General features: G+C 36.6%; 2 protein-coding genes, 1 long non-coding RNA gene, 1 other non-coding gene and 1 pseudogene across 5 annotated transcripts; 2 read left to right on the forward strand and 3 right to left on the reverse strand.

Annotated features, from left to right (window-relative positions):
- Positions 1-3,037: 3,037 nt before the first annotated feature.
- Positions 3,038-7,285, forward strand: LOC135607620 (eukaryotic initiation factor 4A-III homolog B-like; annotated as a pseudogene).
- A 1,871-nt stretch (positions 7,286-9,156) lies between these two features.
- LOC103979510 (early nodulin-like protein 6) lies at positions 9,157-10,357 on the reverse strand. Its single transcript, XM_009395685.3, has 2 exons — positions 10,123-10,357; positions 9,157-9,630 (listed from the first exon to the last, which is right to left on the reverse strand). Exons 1-2 carry the CDS (start codon positions 10,301-10,303, stop codon positions 9,281-9,283), a joined length of 531 nt encoding a protein of 176 aa, XP_009393960.1. The 5' UTR covers positions 10,304-10,357; the 3' UTR covers positions 9,157-9,280.
- Positions 10,358-12,612: 2,255 nt separating this feature from the next.
- On the reverse strand, positions 12,613-15,534 carry LOC135608324 (uncharacterized). Of its 2 annotated transcripts, XR_010485488.1 has the most exons (4): positions 13,799-15,534; positions 13,647-13,709; positions 13,267-13,412; positions 12,613-13,036 (listed from the first exon to the last, which is right to left on the reverse strand). It is a non-coding gene; the product is annotated as an uncharacterized LOC135608324 (long non-coding RNA). The 2 variants fall into 2 exon arrangements; XR_010485487.1 differs by lacking the exon at positions 12,613-13,036 and having other exon boundaries at positions 13,038-13,412.
- A 213-nt stretch (positions 15,535-15,747) lies between these two features.
- Positions 15,748-19,585, forward strand: LOC135608325 (ubiquinone biosynthesis protein COQ4 homolog, mitochondrial-like). The gene is made up of 3 exons (XM_065101065.1): positions 15,748-16,126; positions 17,953-18,153; positions 18,761-19,585. The coding sequence occupies exons 2-3, from the start codon at positions 17,974-17,976 to the stop codon at positions 19,271-19,273; spliced, it is 693 nt and encodes a 230-aa protein (XP_064957137.1). The 5' UTR covers positions 15,748-16,126; positions 17,953-17,973; the 3' UTR covers positions 19,274-19,585.
- Positions 19,586-20,089: 504 nt separating this feature from the next.
- TRNAV-AAC (transfer RNA valine (anticodon AAC)) lies at positions 20,090-20,163 on the reverse strand. The gene has a single exon. It is a non-coding gene; the product is annotated as a tRNA-Val (tRNA).
- Positions 20,164-20,975: the final 812 nt, after the last annotated feature.

The raw sequence follows: 20,975 nt of genomic DNA on the forward strand, positions 1-20,975 counted from the left end.
GAATAGTGTGATTTGATGGAGAACCAAAGGGCATTCATTAAACATCATATTACATACATATAAAAATATTTAGATATTTATTTGGTCCTCATGGTATCTTTGTGATACAGAAAAGACCAGGCACATAATCTTTGCACAAACTAGTTTCTCATGTCTCAGTCCCTTTACCATCTGACTGTGCCTTTGGGACCATGAATGCATCAGGTTGACCTGAAACTACAGAAGTATCAATGAGAATGACTCCATCTTTGAGATTCTTGAGACTTTACTCAAAGTGTGATGCTGCTTCCATTGGAAGCCTTCACTATGCTCATTGGATCTACCAGTGCACACCACAAGTTGCAGAATATGATGTATTTTTTAATGTTTACTCTTTGGACCTGAGTATTCAATCAATAACTGTAAGTTATACATATCAAAATAAAATCCTTCTTAAGAGTCCATCAGCAGTTTGATCCCCTTTTCTTAACACATTCTTATTTTGGATAGACCATTTAGCAATTTAAAGTCAAGTGCAGAGCTTGGAGCTGAATTACAGACAAATATAGCATGATCATGCAAAGTGGCACTTCTTATTTAAATTGATGGTCTGTCTTCCAACTTGATTATGTTTCAAACATCACACTCGTATGGAGTTTCAAGCATCTCTTCTGGATACTGATGCCAATTACATTCATATACATATAGTAATCAGATACTCATATTACTGTCAAAAAAATCAATCTAAAACAAGTGTTTTAGGTTCTTTCTTGGACCCACACAGATCACTGCAACCTAATAGAACTGAAACCAGTGGCCAGAGTAGATTTGCCATAGAGAGATATGATGATGTCTTTCCTTGATTCGGCAGGAAGATTTCAAATGGATTGTGGTGGCTTGGTAAGATGTCAACCCAGCCAAAGCCAATCTATTTAAAGATTAGTTGACTGGATATGGCCTGGAAAGACTGCAATAGAATTGATAATTGTAAAAGTTGAGTCTTTAGTTGCTTGACAAAGCAAATAGTACTGATAAAGGAACCTACAAAGAGCTTTCTAAATGCACATCACAAGTGTTTAGTGGATGTATATGTTACTTAAAAATGGATCTTGTAACAAGGGATCTCAGTCACAGGTGTTGGTCTGCCATTGAACTGACTTAATCATGAAAGTAGATCATAAAGTGTTAGAGAATAGTTAAGTGCTCTTGTGATGGTTGACATGCATGCTTCAACTATGTGGCTGTAATGTCAATCTATTGAGCTAATAGAACATAGTTCTTAGATCATACTGACTGCATGTACTGTGCTACTGTAACTTCAAGATTCACTCATGAACACTAAGACACCAGCTACAGATTCACTTCTGTTGCAGTTTAGGCTAGTCATTTCTAAAATTGCTTAAGAAACTATTGTTTTGCAGTTCATCAAGAAAGAAACAGCAACACAACTCAACTAAAACGAAGAAAAAACAAATGAAGTAAACTTGAAGTCAGAGAAGAGGAAAACATGAAAGAAAAACATATACCATCATTTACTTGGACTAGAGCATTTCCGATCAATAGTTCTTAGGTCAATTATCTTATCGGGCTAAGTCATTACAAATAATATTAGAATCGATGAAGTATTAAGCTTGAGTGGCTCAAATAGAAAAACACTACTCGTAGATGTGGTCATAAGACATAAGTATCATTATCTGAACTTTATATGCATTATATTTGGATTTGATTTTGAAATTAATGACTACCATTAGATTGGATTAAGTATAAATAATACTCTATAATGCATAGAGTATTATTTATACATATAAAAGGATTTCTTTTTAGTAAATATGACCAAGGATTTCCAAATAAGATGTCACTACTACAAAGACACTATGTATTATGGCATGGCCTCCTATTATTTTACCAACACTTTACATTCAACAACATAATCTCATTATTATGGAGAATCTCAATTTATATTTTAAATCAATGATTCTGACTCAATAAGTTGATTAAAGAGTTATCTAGTCGGATCAAGACACTTAATTTTTGCACTAATTCTTTTATGTTTGAATAATTAGTTTTTTTTTGCACTTAATTTCATTAATCATGCAAAAGTTCTTGAAGAAATTTCAAACATTCAATTTTTGGACACCTCTTCTAAAATAATATTTTAGATATATTCTTAATCTTTAATAAGTAATAAAATATAAATTATTTATCTAGCAAGTATTTATTAAAATATATTTATTCTAACTCATCTTATTTTTTACATATTTTTAAATGATTATAAGAGGTTTCAGAAAGATTAACCCTTTAATACGTAAGTAAAACCAATTAAGTAAAACCAATTAAGTCTGTTATAAAATGATATTTTATAAGATAATTATTATGTGAGGCATACCATATAAAACTAAATGCTGGGTAATTAAAAAATATGTCTAAAAAATTGTTCACATGAATGTGTATATTTTTTATAAATAATTTTATGTTAGGACAATTACAAGTACATCCAACGAGCATAAAATAAAAAGTGTTATAATGGTATGCATATTTCTAAGGAACCCTAAATGTACTATTATTTAAATGTAAAAATAATTAAAATTTGTAATACAAGGAGATGTTGAGAGAGATATAAGAAGATTTGATAAAATATTCCACAATGAGATGATGTTATTAATATAACTAAAGATATCATCTTTTAGAACTGTATGATTAATCTTTATCAGTTGACTATCACTATAAAATGTAAGATATTTATATTTTAATCAAGATTAAATATAATTTAAAGATTCATTGTGATGATAAAATGTTTGTGGATATTTTAAAGTTGCTTTATGTTTTTAATGTTTAAAATTTAAATTAGAAATAAAAATAAGTTAATGACGGTTTAATATTTGGAAGAATACACAAACAATAATGACAACAATTAGCAGTAATATCCAAATTATTTGAAAGAAAACATATCCTAAATTAAATTGCAGAAGGGCAAATATGTCATTTTATATATTTCAAAGGTGCCCCGTTTATTATCCGCGCGTAAACACGAACGCATCTCCAAAGCGGGCGCTTTTAGGGTGTGTGTCGTCCCTCGCTCTCTCGCTCGCCTCGGAGATCCCAGTTCGATCTCCAGCCTTCTTCGTCGCCATGGCGGCCGCCAGCACCGTGGCCCCTGGGATTCGGCAGCCGCCAGGCGGCACCATGGACGACGAGAACCTGGTGTTCGAGACCAGCCCCGGGGTGGAGGCCATCACCAGCTTCGGCCAGATGGGCATCCGCGACGATCTCCTCCGCGGGATCTACGCCTACGGATTCGAGAAGCCCTCCCCCCGCGATCCAGCAACGGGCCGTGATTCCCATCATTAGTGGCCGCGACGTCATCGCCCAGGCGCAGTCCGGTACCGGGAAGTCCTCTATGATCGCCCTGTCCGTCTGCCAGATGGTTGATACCACCACGCGAGAGTACGATTGTTTTATTATTTCCTTTTAGCTCGATTTACATTTTCCTTGTCAATTTTTTTCTTTCTTATTGTTGTTTATATTAGGTGTAGAGTTTCAATTATTATTTGGTTTATATCATGGAAACCCTATGTTGATTATCAACTGGCTCAAGCTTGGTTGATTGCTTGGCTTATTGTTTGCGGAAGAGTTAAAAGCTATAACTCCATTGGGATTATTAGTTGCTCTTTTTCCCTTTTCCATGCACGCTTAGGATGCCGTTTAGTTCCGAACACTTGGAAGCTATGATAATTCATCAAACTTAACAGCAGAAAAAAAAATAGTAAAGACTGGATGTTTGCTCGATATGTGTTAAATTAATATTTGACTGTGGATATAGTGTAGATGTCACAGGAGCTATGTAGTTATATATCTTAATAAAATGACTTTGGAAATACTATAAGTTAGAAAATCTCTACTAATCAAATCTCTAAACCTAGTTAAATTGATTTTTAAATTTCAGCTCAATTCAGTTATCATCATTTCAAATATATCAAAATTGATGTCCCTCATCCCTTCACTCTCTTTATATATATCTGTGCTTGCATCAATTTGGTGTCAGAGCCATCACCACGATGTTCTATTATGATGGTTGGGATTTTGAAGTTGCAATGCGGGAAATTGAAGAGACAATTTATGAAGATTGGGACAAAAATCAATGTTGTAGTTTAGGAAGTTTTCAGTGGTGAAACATAGAGCTTTTGCAATCTTTTAGATAATTAGGGAACTGTGAAGATAATTAAAGAAAAGTGGAAGCAAATGAGAATAAACTTGCATCAATTGAAGAATGAGATTGAAGATCCAACATATGAAAGACATGGTTTTGTAGACTTTGTTCTCATTGTTATTTGCTTTATTCTTCCACTGTTTGTATGCTGGATCTTCAATCTCTTTTTCAGAATTTACACCACCTGTCCACAGACATATAAAAGGTTTTCAACTTTCTTCTTCGCTAGCTAATACATATCTTTTTCAGGGTGCAGGCACTTATTCTGTCACCTACGAGAGAACTTGCTGCCCAAACTGAGAAGGTCATATTGGCTATTGGTGAATACATAAATGTGCAAGCGCATGCATGCATTGGTGGAAAGAGTATAGGTGAAGATATTAGAAAGTTGGAGTATGGTGTTCATGTTGTTTCGGGGACACCAGGCAGAGTGTGTGACATGATCAAAAGAAGGACCTTACGCACAAGAGCTATCAAAATATTAATCCTTGTCCGTTTATCCTTTGTTGTTGTCAGGTTTTTTGTCCAGCCATATTTATTTGATCTTTTGAGCTAATTTTGTCTTATTGGTGTAGGATGAAGCTGATGAGATGCTGAGTAGAGGCTTTAAGGATCAGATATATGATGTATACCGATATCTTCCTCCTGAACTTCAGGTTTGGTTTAACAATTGGAATTTCTCATTCTCTAGTTGTGGTTTTAGTTGGTGCAAGCAAAGAACATTGGATTTTAAGGTTACTTTGGTGAGCTTTCATCAAAAATATTTGATCGTCAGGGTTGTCTTGAGTTTATAATAATAATTTTTCATGGTTAACAGGTACAAAAGCAAGTAGAGAGGCATTAAAAGTTGGTACAATTGGGACTTGGGAGGAAGGAGGTAGAAGAAACATGAAACAGTTCATTGAGGAAGACAAAGGTAACTATGGCCAACCGGAGAAGAAAAATGTTTTCATTAAGTAGAAAAAACACTCACATTCACTCTGTTCTCTCAAGACGAGACGACCACAATTCAACACAATCTTCAAGGCGGTTCAATCAACTAATACAAGCACAAAATATTTTTTTTGGATAGTCTGTGGAGACCAGTTAACTTATTCAGCTTTCATATTTTGACTTTTTTTTTCATCTTCCTGCTTTTAGGTTGGTAGTCAGTGCTCCTTATGTTCCATTTGAAACCATGCTGTACATTAAGTCTTATGCCACAGATAAATAATTTGCTATTAGCATAATCATCGTCTATAGTTTTATTTTCAGTTTCAAAATAAAGATTTTCTTTCCATTAAATCCATATTTTTGCTAATGTTACTTCCCCTTTCCCAATCTTCATGATCCTTTCCTCTTCTCTGAAAAAAAGGGTAAAAGGCAATCTGTGGCTTTATTTCTTTCATTAGTTATTTGTGGCATTCTTTATACGAAAGATTAGTTTACCGATGCTTTCAAATTTTCAGCATTCCTTTCTTTGAAGATTTTGATCTATTCCCATTGGTTTATCTTTGTCGATTTTCTCTTTCCTGATGTGACCAGGAACCTCTGTTCTTGCTTTTCTTAGAGTTTTGTTGGATGAATTATATTTAGACTTAAGCATGGTAAGGTGCATGACTACTATATGTCAGAATTAAGCATGGATAGTAGCAGAGAACTTCAAGGAATTAGGGCCACTTTAACCTTGTTGCATATTTTCCAGATTATGATTTAGTCGTTCTAGGAGTCTTAGAACTTTCATGGCCAAGGTGTTTATGGATATTTTCAAATTTTAAAATTTTTTAGCTCAACCACCAAAGTCCATCTTATTCTTTTTGTGCAATAGTGGAGGTTTATAATGCATATAAATTATTTCTGTAGGTTGCTCTGATATCTGCAACACTTCCCCATGAAATTTTGGAGATGACCAATAAATTTATGACTGATCCCATAAGAATCCTTGTCAAGCGTGATGAATTGACTTTGGAGGTAAAGTATCTGCTGAGCTTTCTCATTAGTTATTGTCTTATTCATTTATGGTTGTTAACCGCTTTGTCTTATTCCTTCAGGGTATCAAACAATTTTTTGTTGCTGTGGAGAGAGAAGAGTGGAAGTTTGATACATTATGTGATCTTTATGATACCCTCGTTATTACTCAAGCTGTTATTTTCTGCAATACAAAAAGAAAGGTGATTTACATACTGTCATATATAGCCAGCCATATGGTTCTGATTTTGAAGCAGACTTTAAGCATGTTTGACCTTTGAACTTTTTAAATCATAATACACTAATACCAGTTAGGTTGTAATTAACCTTTGTCAAATGTATGCAATTTACAATACTCTAATCTTCATATTTTTCCCCATATTACATAAGCTATAACAAATTTATTCGTTGAATGGAAGAAAAATATAGGAACTGCCTTCATTGTTCAACGAAGATCACTAGTCCAATATTCTTTCACTGTCCTTACTTATTTTATTTTTTATTGAAATTTAATTTCTACATAACTTTTTCTTTTTCTTTACTTTTACCCCCTTTTTTGGAATAGTGAAATGAATAGCCAGTAAATTAGGGTGCTTTGATTGAAGGAAAGGAATTTAACTTAAGAAAACAAATGAATGATGACATGATTTCGGATGTCATTTTTTAAGTTGCTAGACAATAGGTACTATATTATTAGTCTGGCCTATGTGATACATTGCAATCAAGTTTAAAAGGAGATAGAAATATATTAAGGTTATGACATGGATTAGGAAATCTATACCATATATCAACAGTGACCTCTGATCTGTATATATTCCTAGGCTTGAGGACATAGAAATATATTTCTAAAAAAGTAAAGTTATATATTAAGGTCTTATTAAAAGAATACTTATTGCAAGACATAATACTTTGTGTTTAGAATGTTGATTTTAGGTTTGTCCAAAGCCTTCTTCAAATTCATCATAGTTCTTTTTTTTTGTCCAAGGATAAATGGCGGAGGCAAGATTCGAGCCCAGGATCTTGGGATAATCTGTCAAAGTCGTTATCTTCTAAGCTAGCCAGCACTCAATCAAAATCAATGTTGCTATGCATGCTGGGCCACCTTGTGTAATTGATACAAGCTTTTGTTCAACTGAAATGTAGGTAGAATGAAGAAGTTTTGGCTTAGGATCTCCTGTATGAATATAGGATGAAGACCCTTTGCCTAATTTGTGGATATTGTGCTCCTGGTCCTTTGCATTTGCATAGAAGAAAAGTTGTCCATATGTAAGTCCAAGCACCCTAGTTGTCTTCTCTGGAATTATCCAAGTTGTGCTCAAATTTTGACTTGATTTCACAAGAAATTCACCCTTTCCTCCTCGACTGATAACATTTCATCAAAGATCCAACAAGTTGTTGCTAAATATTTTGGAATTCATCACTAACAATCATGTCCTGTGATTCTCTCTTTTTTCCTAAATACTAGCAAGAAGTATGCTATCATAGTTGTTTCTCATGGAAGCGGAATCTTAAATTATCATTGTAAAACTTTGCTCATCTATTCTTCAAAATTAGCAGATTTTTTTTGGTAGGACAAACAATATTTGATTTTATTTTTCTTGAAGTTAAATTATGCTCCATCATATGTGTTGTAACATCGACTTATGATTTACCTTTGTATAATTGTGAACCAGATGGATTGGCCTTAAATATTTTGGCAGGTTGACTGGTTGACTTGAAAAATGCATAGTAACAACTTCACAGTATCTTCTATTCATGGTGACATGCCACAAAAAGAGCGAGATGCAATAATGGCAGAATTTAGGTCGGGGGCAACACGGGTGTCGATTACCACTGATGTATGGGCTCGGGAGATCGTTGTTCAGCAGGCAAGATTTAGTGCTAAAAAAACTTTTTGTAGTAGGTTTTGTTACCATTGCAGTTAACTCATTACACATGAATCATCCATTCTACTTTGTCTATGCACTTCTGAAATTTTTATGGTATTTCTTTATCGTCTCAAAATCTGTCAACTAATATTCTTTGGTGTTGTTGGCAATGATTTTGAGTTTGTCAGGTATCTTTGGTAATAAACTATGACCTTCCAAATAACCGAGAACTCTACATACATCGCATTGGTCGATCAGGACATTTCGGACGCAAGGTAACAATTCATTTTCCCTCTCATGGGTCAATAAATTCTTGATACAACAATTCAACTTGGGCTTCAGTTTCCATGTACCTTGATCATTTCAATTATTTCCATGGTTAATAACCATTTCTTTTTCCAATCATGTGTGGCTATAAACTTCATGCGGAAGGATGACATCCATATACTAAGAGATATCGAACAGTATCATAGCACACAGATTGATGAAATGCCTATGAATGTCGCTGATCTGATTTGAGTTCTCATAGACGACAAGGACAAGGAATTTACCTCTGTGAGAAGCTTTTAAAGGAAATACTCTCAATAATTTTTTGCTTTTTGTCCACAGTTGTAAGGTCCTTCATGTCATGAGAGTTTGTTCTCTAAACTATACTTGTAAATTATATCTGTGGAATCTGAAGGCAGCTTGAAGTTCAAATTTTGTCTTATGTGTTTGTGTGTGGCAGATTGTACTCGTGTCGTCCTTAAAAATTACGAAGAATGTCTCCAAGAAAGTCATCTAATATAATAAATTGCAGTGTACGAGAATTATTGAAACCCAAATATACAAATAATGTAAATTGAAATAAAAACATTTTTAATCAAAAGTGAATGTTCTACTTCCATGAAAATTAGTTTGGTTGAACGATAAAAACCTCAAAAGCTTAAGTTCTTAGGAAAAAAAATCTAATATTTTCATCTTCTCACAGGTTGGCTCACAACAAAGATCAAAGGGAACATACATCAATCATTGTCTTCCCTGAGATGACATACTCTCTTTCTATGTCCATTAATTATTTATGTATCACTAGGAAAACATTAATAGCAAGAGAATTCTCTAACAAAGAACTCGAGAGAGAGAGAGAGAGAGAGAGAGAACTACACCATTATCTTCTCACAGACACCACCAAACTAAAAACCAGAAACTGAGACACACAAAACACTGACCCAAGACACGAAGCAGGTGGAATACCTGAAACACCAAAAACTCCAACTACCATCTACAGACCATTGCAAGCTCACTCGAACAATGAACTCATCATCATCAGCACCAATGCAGCCACTCCGACGAGAGAAGCTGCAGCAGGAGCTGCAGCGGCGGTCGAGCGGTCAGGAGACGCCGGAGAGGTGGAATCACCGGTCTGGTTGCTGCCTGGCGGCGGCTCCGGGTGGCTCATCACCTTTATGATCATCTTCTGCCCCCTCTCGCAGTGGCCGGAGACGCCGCTGATGAAGTAGAACAAACCCGGGTGGTTCAGCTTGTACTCCGTCTCGCCGCTGTTGGAGAAGAAGATGGGGTGGGAGGAGCGGCAGCTCTCGTAGTCTTCGTCGCTCACCACCATCACCGAATCCTTCTTGTACTCGAAACCTTGTACGTAGCAAACACACAGACGCACGTGCGTTTTGTGATCGTACGGATTCCAATATTGGATTTGGGACAAAAATGAAATATATCTTTTCTATTTTTATAGTATAATTTTTAATAAATTGAAAATTGATTAATTGTAATAAAAATAAATATATTATTGATAGGTTAGTCTATCATTAATTAATCAATATTCTTTTCATCAAATTATTGTCCAATTATCTAAAATTATTATTACTCTTCTCATTTAATTAAGTCCCATCTCATTAAAATCTTTTATCTGAATTTTTATTGACAGAATAGTTCATCACCAAATATTTTCACTATATATATATATATATATATATATATATATATATATATATTTACATACTAAAAGTAAACTTTAGCGACAAGCATTCATAATGATCATTCATCTCTAATTCTTTTAGTGACGGCAAATGCTTGTGTTTTAGTCATGGAAACACTTTGGTTTTGGTGGAGATGGCAACTTACGGATGGTGTCGCCGACCTGAAACCTGTTTCTGGAGGCCCACTGGTTGTAGAGCTGCGCCTTCTTCTCGGGAGGAACGACCCAGCCGGTCTCGTCGCCGACGTCGAACTCGAAAGCCACGGAAGGGATGAGGAGGAGGAGCAGGATCATGAGGGGGGGAGAGATCGTGGAAGGAGAGGCCATGGCTTGGGTCAGCTCAGGAGCTGCTTCTCTTCGGAGCCTGTGGGTGGAAGAAGAAGAGGAGGAGGAGGAGGAGGAGCGAAGTGAAGAGGGTGCGAGGGTTGAAGTAGGGGACGAGGCGAACGTTGGTTAGTTAGAGATGGGGGGAGGAGATTGTGGAGAACGTGGTGCGGGCGTGGGAGGAGGAGCGAGCAGGTTTTGGCCTGCGGGCTTCGCTGCGCCCACAAATCTTTGACTCGTGAGGGGGAAGCAGTTTGGTACGTTGAGAATGGACTCTGCTTTGAATTCCACGCCTTTGATCCCCATCATCATCATTATGATCATTCACTCGAGGTGGGTGTGTGCCAATCCATGATCAACATCAAGAACCCATGCTTCATAATCTTGCGAACTCGAGGTATTTGAGCCTATCAAGTTTTGAATGACAAGTATAATATTTCAATTAGTTTCTCATAAATAAGATTAACTTATAAGATTTAATATGTATATTATTATTAATTTCAGTTTAAATATTTTGATCAATAATTTAGATCAAACGAAATTGATTAATTAGTTATTCTATCATCTCGAATCATAACATTTGATATCAAAATTAACTTAATAATTAAATATAATTAAAATTTTAATTTACACATGATTTTTTATTTCCTTTCTTATCATTGAAATTTAGGAAATAAACTAAAAAATTTTCTTCGATTCTTTTAAACATTTGATATTTTATTTTTGGATCAAAACATATTATAATTATTCATGTTATATGTATTTCTAAAATTTTTTTTATTCCTTTAAATGTCTAAAATTATATTATTATATTAAAATATTTATAATTATCCATATTATATAAAGTTCCTAATTTTTTATCCTTTTAAAAGTTTAAAATTTTATTTTAAAATTAAAATATATTATAATTATTTATATCATATTCATAATATTTGAAATCTATTACATTTATACAATACATGATTTGATTATGAATGTTGTTGTCTCTTTACGTAATTTTATCTATTGCCAATTGAAATTAACCATCAAGTTAGGCCCGCCCAGCCTATTGGCTAGGTCATAGCCGCAGACTATGCTCAGTTAACATACTAGACCCAACCCATAGGTCAAGCCCTAGCCCGTAGACTAGCTCATTCCAACATGGGATGTGTGATGCACATGATCAATCCATGGCTCTAGGTTAACTCGACCTAATATGATGCATGCACAATTATAACTATGGGCTAAGCCACAGCTCATAGACTAGACTCAACTAACAGGCCAAACTCAATAAGCAAACTAGACCAAACCTAAGGTTAGGCCTCAACCCATAGGCTAACTCAATCTAACCTAACATGAAAAGTCATGTGCAGTGCATGTGACCAATCCATGGCTATGGACTGACTCAGCTTAATATAATGCATGCAGACCAATCCATAGGCCCAACTTGTTACCTTATTATCTTGTTCAAGTTTGTTTAACTTGAATTGAACATCTAAATTATACTAATTTAAAGTGGTTTCAAACTGGTTAAATGAGTATTCGAGACCGATTCAAATAAATTCTAGATAAATCAAGTTCAATTGGATTAATTGAGCTAGAGTTCAAGTAATTAGCAAGCCATTAGACATGACAATTAGATGGTTTTTCCATCCGTTGTTAGGAGAAACATGTCCCCCCACTTTAGTGAGCGAAGAATATCACCCCATTCATTGGTGGGAGTGGAATATGATTTATCTTTATCTGTTATTGGAAGAACATAAACTCATTTCGTAAGATAAATCCCTTTATTTACTTTCGGGAGAATGCTCATTCGGGTATTTGATATATACTAGTGACATAATTGACTATTTATCTTATAGTTGACTTATAAGAGTTTTTACTCGGTGTTGTTAATTTTTTATTTTATTTTTATTTTCAAAGTAATCTTTTATCAGCATTAATTCTTATTTGAACTGAGAGTAGATATTCCTATCTCGCTAGGTAGATTATTATTTAGTAGACAATATTATGTTTCTCCATAAGGCTCATGACTATTTTTAATTTATTTGATGAATAAATAAATTATAATATATATTTACAATATATATATATATATAATAAAATAATATTTATTTATTTGTACATATGAAAATATGTTGTAATCTTATGAAAAAACATACTTACAACAAGTGTTTGTGTATATATATGATAAGAAAGAAAGAAAAATTGACAAATCAAGACATCTATTCGGACAAAGAAAAGTTTGAAGTGTTTTTTGGCCAATCAAAAAATATATATAGAGAGAGAAAGTAAGATTGACCAATATACATTAAAAATATTATGCAAAAAAATATATATGAATACTAATATTCATTGCTAAAGTAAAAAAGGAAATAATTAACCGAAATGTTGGCATCACTAGCAATGCTTTACACGAGCAAATGGGCTATATCAACAAAAGTAGTGGCCTACTATCAAGAACATTTCTTTTTGGCGTATACAAATTTTTTATATCCTCATCCTCCTAATTAACCAAAAGAAGTTTCAAGAATTCTTGATGACAAAAAGATGGTGAAGATTGAGAAATGCTTTCTGTACCAACAACAGGAGAAACCCAGAGAATCCCGACCACCATCAGTGCCGTCAACACCACAACTGAACATGAATGGCATAATTCTCCCGAGAGAGAAATGTCTTCTGCTCTCTTCCCTTCTTGCATCAAACATTCAAAGTGATTCTGAACAACTATAGTCTACCAGACAAATCAGAGTTATCCTGCAGAAAATAAAAGTAGATAATTTTTCACATCCTTGGATAATTTTATGTGAATATATACAGTGCACAGAGTGATTAGTAACTCCTGATTTCATGACTTCTAATGACTTCGAATCCATAGAACAGTTTCTATCATTCAGTTGAAATGATGCAAAGTTTTATGACGCATGGGGCACACAAACTCAAAACTTTTTGGCCTATCTTCAGTGACCGAGCATCGAATTCAAAACCTGATGCAGTTCAGATGATGCCCCCTCATGCAACACTGACATGTCTTCTAATGTTGTGCAAACGGTGGCTCTTTGTTAGCCAAGAAAGCTTCTAGAGCTCAAAATTTTCTCTTGGTTATCTCTAAATGCAATCCTCCGCCCGTGACCTGTATAATGATATTAGCTATTAAATGAGTACGGATTAAATGTAAAAACAAGCAGCAAAGCACAAAGGAGAGCTCCAAGGGAATGTCACAGCAAGCTCCATGGAAACACCATTTGCTGAAGCCTATTCGTATGAAGATTATGGTTGTTCTCATCTTAATATCAGACTTACTTTGGAATGATAATAATTCTTTTTGTCTCCAAACAGTACAGAAAGAAGTACACAGAATACCCACCAGGTAAGATCCACACAAAACCAATGTCTAGTAGTTTCCTGACACTCCTCGATTGCAAGCTCACTGTCAAGATGTACATCGTTTTAGTTTACAGCAAACAAAATGGCGTGACTCTATGTGATTATGTTATCATTTATTTTTCAACTTAGTACCTGATTGCCTGTTATAAAACTCACCAATCTCAAGAAGAGATTGTTCTGAACTTGCGAGATGATCCCCGGTGAACAAGACCTCCAGTGGTTTGTGGTACAAACAGACTGAACCCTGGAAAAGTTGGAGAAGAAGCATGTTTGAGGACCATAAAAGCACTAATCAGGTAAATGTTCTCCACGTAAGTATTGCATGCAGTAGTAGTATGTTCAACTACAGAGTAGATTGTCAAACAAACTTAACCTAGAACAATGTTTAAAAATGATATTAGACTTAAAAAATAACCATTTAATACTGAATGATATTTGCAGCTTAAAAAGTTGGCGGGTCTAATTAGATTCTCCTACGAGTGTTTGTCCTGTTAAAACTATCAATTGCTATAAATCTAGAAAGCCTATGACTCACATAGATGGTAATTATCAACAGATTTCTAATGCTGGAACAACTATGAAAATATGTTATGCATATCAGAAAAGGACACCTCAGAATCTCAAAACAAATAATAGAAACTGCATTTGTATTTTTATGACCGATCATCAAAAGAAACATATCACAAGAGGCGGTTTAATAAACCACCTATGATCATCCTTTTAGCCGAGGTCGAAATAACGCCAAACAACTAATCTGTACTTGTATAGCTGAGTTAAGAAAGTCTAACACCTAAGTCAGAGATGAAGCATGGACACTGTACTTCGATAATGCTGATGATAAAAGCTGCAAATGGAGAACAAAAAAAAAGCTGCAAATGGCATACACATGCTTGACTACTATATCTACCTGTATACAAAATGGGATAATTTATGCCCTTGAATTACTAAATCAATCTGCAGAAATTTGCTCGACTAATTTTAGCTAATGATGACAAAGAATGAAATACCCTATAATATTAGGAAGACTATGATAAAAGAGCATAATTACTCCCACATGTATTCAACACTGTTTGACCACCAACTTGTTTAAATCGGAATATTGATTAGAGGAGATTCTTTTGAGACACAATTCGAATAACATCCAAATCAAGAGAAGTTTTCAAACTAGGTAAGTTCACCAAATGTGAAGGTCTGAAAAGCACCAAAAAAAAGCAAAAAATCTCATCAAAATGGTCCTAAAGGAAACAATGGTTTTAGCTATGCCATAATCCAACTTACTTTACCAGAAACCTAGAGATCATTACCAAACAAATGTTGATAATGTGGTTGCTGAACTTATTTGAGTACAATGAGATAACCATGAGAAATATCTGTTTTATTTAGCTTATTTCTTGTCAAGTTCTTCATGAATTTATACTGCTGCTACCAAATAAATGGAATCGTCCAGACTTTGTCCCGCAAACCAAATTCCTAGCCCAAGAACGTTTTGGCCAAGCAAGGAACCAAAGGAAATCTACGCGATTAAATTCACCTGGAGCGCCTTCACCCTTTCCTCCTCACGGCTAGCAGCTTCTATCGGATAACCCAACCCAACCCAATCAACGTCCAGACCCTAAAGTAACCGCGCAACTGAGTAGAATTTACCGACGAAGAACTCTCCTTCTACGTTTTGCGGGCGCTTCTGGTGACCCGCGGCGGCAGCGGTGGTGCTCGAAACGAGTCGCATGCCGGCGTTCCGACGGCTCCGGTTGGAAGGGAGCGGATTTGGGAGCCCATACGTGGGGCAGAGGACGCCACCTCGAAGAGCCATACGCCGCCACCACCAACGTTGTTATCTCGGCAGAACTCGGTAAGTCTCCAAGTAATATCGTGATAGGAAAAAGAAGATAATGTGGTGCTGAATCGTCATTCTTTGAGATGGGTGCAGGGACCTGTCGTGTGGTTTGAGATCGACGCCAGAAAAATGTGGACGGCCGTGATTCCCACCCGTGCAATTGAGGCGTCGTTACTAATCCCGACCTCTCCAGTCTCTCTCTCTCTCTCTCTCTCTCTCTCTCTAGCAAATAACTCATTAAGGGTATTTTGGTCTTTTCAGTTGCCCTCCGGCTTCCACGAGAATTCTCCTCTCTCTCTCTCTCTCTCTCTCTCTCTCTCTCTCCCCTTCTCCCCTCTCAAGCAGAAGCAATCAGCCCCTTTGCTTCTTCCCTGATTCGGATCTCTGGTTGGAGCCGTCTTGAACTCGTGAATCCGTTCCGATCGCCGGAACCCCCTTCTCCGCCCGTAATTTGGATACGCTGGTCCTAATCATATAACACTGCCAAACCCAGAGTCCGGTCTCCGCTTATCTAGCCGCGGTCTAGCCACGATTTGGGATTCCTCCTCCCTATCTTTGCTCTCGCTTCGTCGCTTGAATGTCTCTCAGAAAAGAGTACGGTGATTCCAACACCTAAAGCAGTGAAGGTACGCGACCATTTTAATTGCTGCAAGTTTCAATTTTTTTACATTTAGCATGAGATCGTTGTTGTTTCACATCGACGATGTTCCGTGAGGGTCTCTGTTCTGTGTCCCAATTCGTCGGTGATCGCATCAGGAAGGTTCTTTGGAAGTTCTGCTTGTTAATTTGAAGAGGGTTACTCTTGTAGGGTGCATATTGAGGTGATCCTACGAAGTCGCCTCGAACGAATATGTGCATTGATCAAAACCTAAAATTGATGTTATAGGAGGGGCAAATAGTTTGAAAGTGGAAGCACATGGCACCTATTAGGCTTGAGAATCGAAGCAAAACAATATAAATAATGATATGAATGATAAATGATAATTATAAAAGTTAAATATTTATTAATCAACATTTTACAGTGGCCACACTAGTCAAGTGCACAAGTGGAAGTGACCGGGGAGTGTAGAAAATGATAAGTGTAGAGAGCTTTTGTAGTGTTGTAATTTACCTGATAGGTTTTTTGTTAATTATAGGGAAATTAATTGGGCAGGCTAATTATATATTACCCCATGTAGTTAGCTATCTTTAGTGTTTCGATCTCTACATCTTAAAAAGTTACATTTGCATCCCTATAATTACGAAGGTGAAACATTTAGGTCTATTTTATCATAACAATATTAGTTTATCAACGAAAATGTAAAAACAAAGGGCAAAAAGATAATTTTAATATTCGGTGGCGGATGGCGGCGCCACTAGCGTCAACGTCGACACAGTTGCCTATCTGTCTCCGATGACGATATGATCTGCTCTCACTTTGATGCCACCCGCTTCCACGAGGAGCGTGTCGTCGATCTCATCGTCGCCCGTCCCGCACCGCTCTGCATCTGCATTGATGCTAATACAGTTGTTGAGCGGCAACTGTATCGACGCTAACGCAGAGCGGTGAAAGGACTGCTCAACGAGAGGTGGTGTCAGAACTGACGCGACAGTGGAGGGAGCGGCAAGAGCTCCGGCGACGCCAGCTTTGGGTCAATGTTGGGATTCGCCCAACAGGTCAACGGCGAGGCGGCCACAACCATTTGCGTCGGCGCCGATGCAGTTGCCACTCAACAACTACGTCAGCATCGACGTAAATGCAGAGTGGCACAGGTGGGCAACGTTGTGGTCAACGACACGCTCCTCATAGAGGCGGGTGGAATCGCAATGAGAGCGAACCTTATTATTGTTCAAGGTGACCAGGAAATTACGTCGGCGTCGTCGTCCGCCACCAAACATTAAAATTATTTTTTTGTCCTTTGTTTTCGTGTTTTTGTTGGTAAAACTGGCATCGTTAGAATAAATGGACCTAGATGTTTCACTCTCATATTTATAGGGATGTCAATGTAAATTTTTAAAGTATAGGGACCGAGACGCAAAAGGTAGCTAACTACAGGAGGTAATATGTAATTAGCCCGAATTGAGCAATGTATTAAGTCATGCATGGTTGTCATTCTTTTTTTATGTGGAAATAAAATTATCCCACATAGCGGAAAAAGATAATATAATAATAATAAGAATGATGATGTGAACCACTGTGAGACTGATACCCAGTGCAAGAGCAACAAAAGAATCATAAGTATTAACCTAGAGCCTTGAAGACAATCATCCTGAAAACCAAGGAATAGGTTTATTATTAAAGAAGCTTCTTTAACGTCATTCTTCAAAATGTTCAATGAATGTGAACAATGATCTTAGTATTGACTGTGCTTGTGATGGTACTCAGGTGGATCTATTCTTTTAACTCTTTTAGTCGCCTAACATTGTAGATTAATGAACCATGGCTTGTGACAATGTTATCACTCTTGGTTAGGTCTGAACTGAAAACAAAATTATGGAAGGAGCACATGTTCCTCTGAAGGGATGGCAACAAGCAGCAGTTGCTCTCGGTTCAGCTCTCGGTGCCTTGATGGATCCTAGAAGAGCGGACTTGATAGCTGCGCTAGGTGAGACCACTGGTAAGCCAGCTTTTCAGCGGGTTCTCCAACAGATGAAGAATAGCAGTGAAGGCAAAGTAAGTTCATCTACTTTCCAGTTTAAGCAAACAATCATTTATATAGATATGGAATTACAATGTAGTTCCATATGACTGGATTTGTTACATAGAATCAATGAGATTAGTGAAAGTAACCTTGTATGTGGTTGGCACATTATAAGCATTACATGTTTGACTGGTCAAGATTATTGTCTTCCTAAGACGTTAAAGTTAGAAGATTGCACCAGCATACAACCAGAAAAGAATGTATGAGATAGATCAAATCAACCAGAGGTTGACGTAGGATGGGGTGCTGGCTCCACAGCAACCATAGCTAAGATGTGGCGTAAGATGATGCCCTAGTAGAGTGCCAACTTTCTTAGGCAGCCTATCATTCTTGCATGGCTTGTGCTTTAGAGTTAAGAAGATTTGTACATTGGAAACAATTGTCCATATAATCGTAATAGATATTTCAATCAAATCTTGACCTCCTTCGATGGAGTATTTTGTCTCTAGGGAAAAAGAAAGCACTTAATAGTTTTATATCCATTTTAGAGGATAAGCATAACCATTCAAGTCTTTTTTCTCTATTTCTCATGCGCTGCATTGTTATACCTGTTGTTCTCTTTCTCTATTTCCTGTTCAGGAAGTTCTTTTAGAGCGCCCACATGTGGTATCTGCACAAGTGTCACATGCCTGGGACTTACCGGAAAGCACATTTGGCTCAGCTTATGCACGATTCATGGGATCAAGGAACTTCTCCCCAGATGACCGCCCACCAGTTCGATTCATGGACACAGATGAGCTGGCATACGTGGCCACACGTGCTCGTGAGGTGCATGACTTCTGGCATGTGCTATTTGGCCTTCCCACAAACTTGATAGGTGAGTCTGCTCTTAAGGTGATCGAGTTTGAGCAAATGTTTGTTCCGATGTGTGCCTTGTCGGTCATCGGAGGCTCATTACGGTTCAGCAGAAAGCAAAGGGCACTCTTTTTCCAACACTATCTTCCTTGGGCTGTTAAGGCAGGTGTGGCGTGCACAGATCTGATGTCTGTGTACTACGAGAAGCACTTTCACGAGAACCTGGAGGATGTGCGCAGGAAATGGGGTATAATCCCCTGTCCTGATCCTAAAGGAAAAAACCAGGGTAGTATTTGATTGCTCTTCCCGGTGCCCTATCATTACTTTGCATCCATGTACAGCAAACACCTTGGAAACAAAGAATTCCACCAACTGGGATAATTATCATCAAGAGTTTTGACATTGGAAAAATGGATGTTGTTCAATCAGTGTTATTACTTTGAAAATGTATCTTATTGCCACTTTACCTTTAGCAAAATTTATTCTTGCCAATAGATATGGATGTCTTCTTCTCCCTGCCATGCAGCAGCAGATAGTATACTGAAAAAGTTCAAAGTTAACAGCCAGTGTGTAAGAAACTATCATATGTAGGTAAACAATTTTACTGGATGTTTTATGTGATGATGCATTGTGTTAGTACTGACTGAAGTTGGCAGCTGCAAAAAAATAATACCACAGCAGCTAAAATCATCATGATTTCCCTGTTCTAAACCTTCCAAAATACTTGCAATATATGTAGTCTTTGCTGATCAGTTCCTGATACAAGAAATCTGTGATGATGTTAGTATTTTTAGTGTAGAATTTCATCAAAAAAGGTTGTGCTAAATGAAGTTATTTGGACTATGCTAGATCCATATTGGTAGATAGCTCGGTTGAAAATGATATAAACAGTCAGTCTCTAAAGAGACAATGCATGATAATAATTTAATAAACGTATATGAAGAGAAATTAAAAAAAAATTAATATAAGAACATAGCTATTAACATCCTTCATACAGAATAACATGACTTTCCTTTCTTATTCCCTCATCCAAACGCCATTGAAGGCTACGGTCGGATTTTGGACAAAAAGAGAACCTAATTTTTAAAGGAAAAAATGTCGTGAATTAAAAAATGGCGTCGCCCGGACTCGAACCGGAGACCTTCAGTGTGTTAGACTGACGTGATAACCAACTACACCACGACACCAATGACACGAAGATGTCGATATTGTTTTTGAAATATATATTATATCAAAATATCTAAAATTTGATTTCCAATTCCAATAATCCTACAAATCCATACACAATTGAAAAGAATGCAATGAGATCTCTCCTCGTCTCTCAATCATATTATTATTCGGTGAGGCTGACGTTTCATTGTGATCCGAGCAGGAGGGGACTAATAATGGTTTACGGAAGGGAAATCCAGAGAGAACTTATCCCAAGTGTTCTAAGAACGAAATCAAATACCTGAATGAAAAATGAAACAAAAGCACCACATCTAATATTAAGATGATTACTTCCCTGTGCATCGACATGTTATGTTGGAGGAGAGGTACACCAAAATCCAGTAGTTCTTTTCTTTTAGTGTTTTCTCAAAGCCTCAACGCTCTCGCTCGTTCACGGCGTTCCTCATCTAAATGCTGTTTTTATATGGCATTTTACCTATACCTAAATCCATTCTTTCAATTTTTGAAAAGCAATAAATTTGCTCTCTATGTCTTAGTATACCCTTCCAAATATTTCCCTCATCGGTCCATTAAATCCAATGTATCGACTAGTTATCGATCGACACATGATACATTATAATATATCAATGTACAACTCATATCAAATGTTGAACTCAAAATGCACTCTAAAAGGAATGCAACGTCCAAAGAACGAATCATAAAGACCATCACATAACACCACCATGATAAGAGGATGTCTATATGCCTTTCATTCGGTATTACTAGGATTACAATAACTGTACGTACTAAATACTATCCACGTAGCTAGACATACAATATATACTAACAA

The sequence above is a fragment of the Musa acuminata genome, chromosome BXJ2-3, assembly GCF_036884655.1.
Source record: "Musa acuminata AAA Group cultivar baxijiao chromosome BXJ2-3, Cavendish_Baxijiao_AAA, whole genome shotgun sequence".
NCBI lineage: Eukaryota > Viridiplantae > Streptophyta > Magnoliopsida > Zingiberales > Musaceae > Musa > Musa acuminata.

Bases quoted from the DNA above. Each gene is read 5' to 3' on its own strand.
- LOC103979510 (XM_009395685.3), bottom strand. From the start codon at position 10,303: ATGGCCTCTCCTTCCACGATCTCTCCCCCCCTCATGATCCTGCTCCTC. The intron at 9,631-10,122 runs GTAAGTTGCCAT...GCTACGTACAAG, and splicing joins TCAGGTCGGCGACACCATCC to GTTTCGAGTACAAGAAGGAT.
- LOC135608325 (XM_065101065.1), top strand. From the start codon at position 17,974: ATGGAAGGAGCACATGTTCCTCTGAAGGGATGGCAACAAGCAGCAGTT. The intron at 18,154-18,760 runs GTAAGTTCATCT...TTTCCTGTTCAG, and splicing joins AGAATAGCAGTGAAGGCAAA to GAAGTTCTTTTAGAGCGCCC.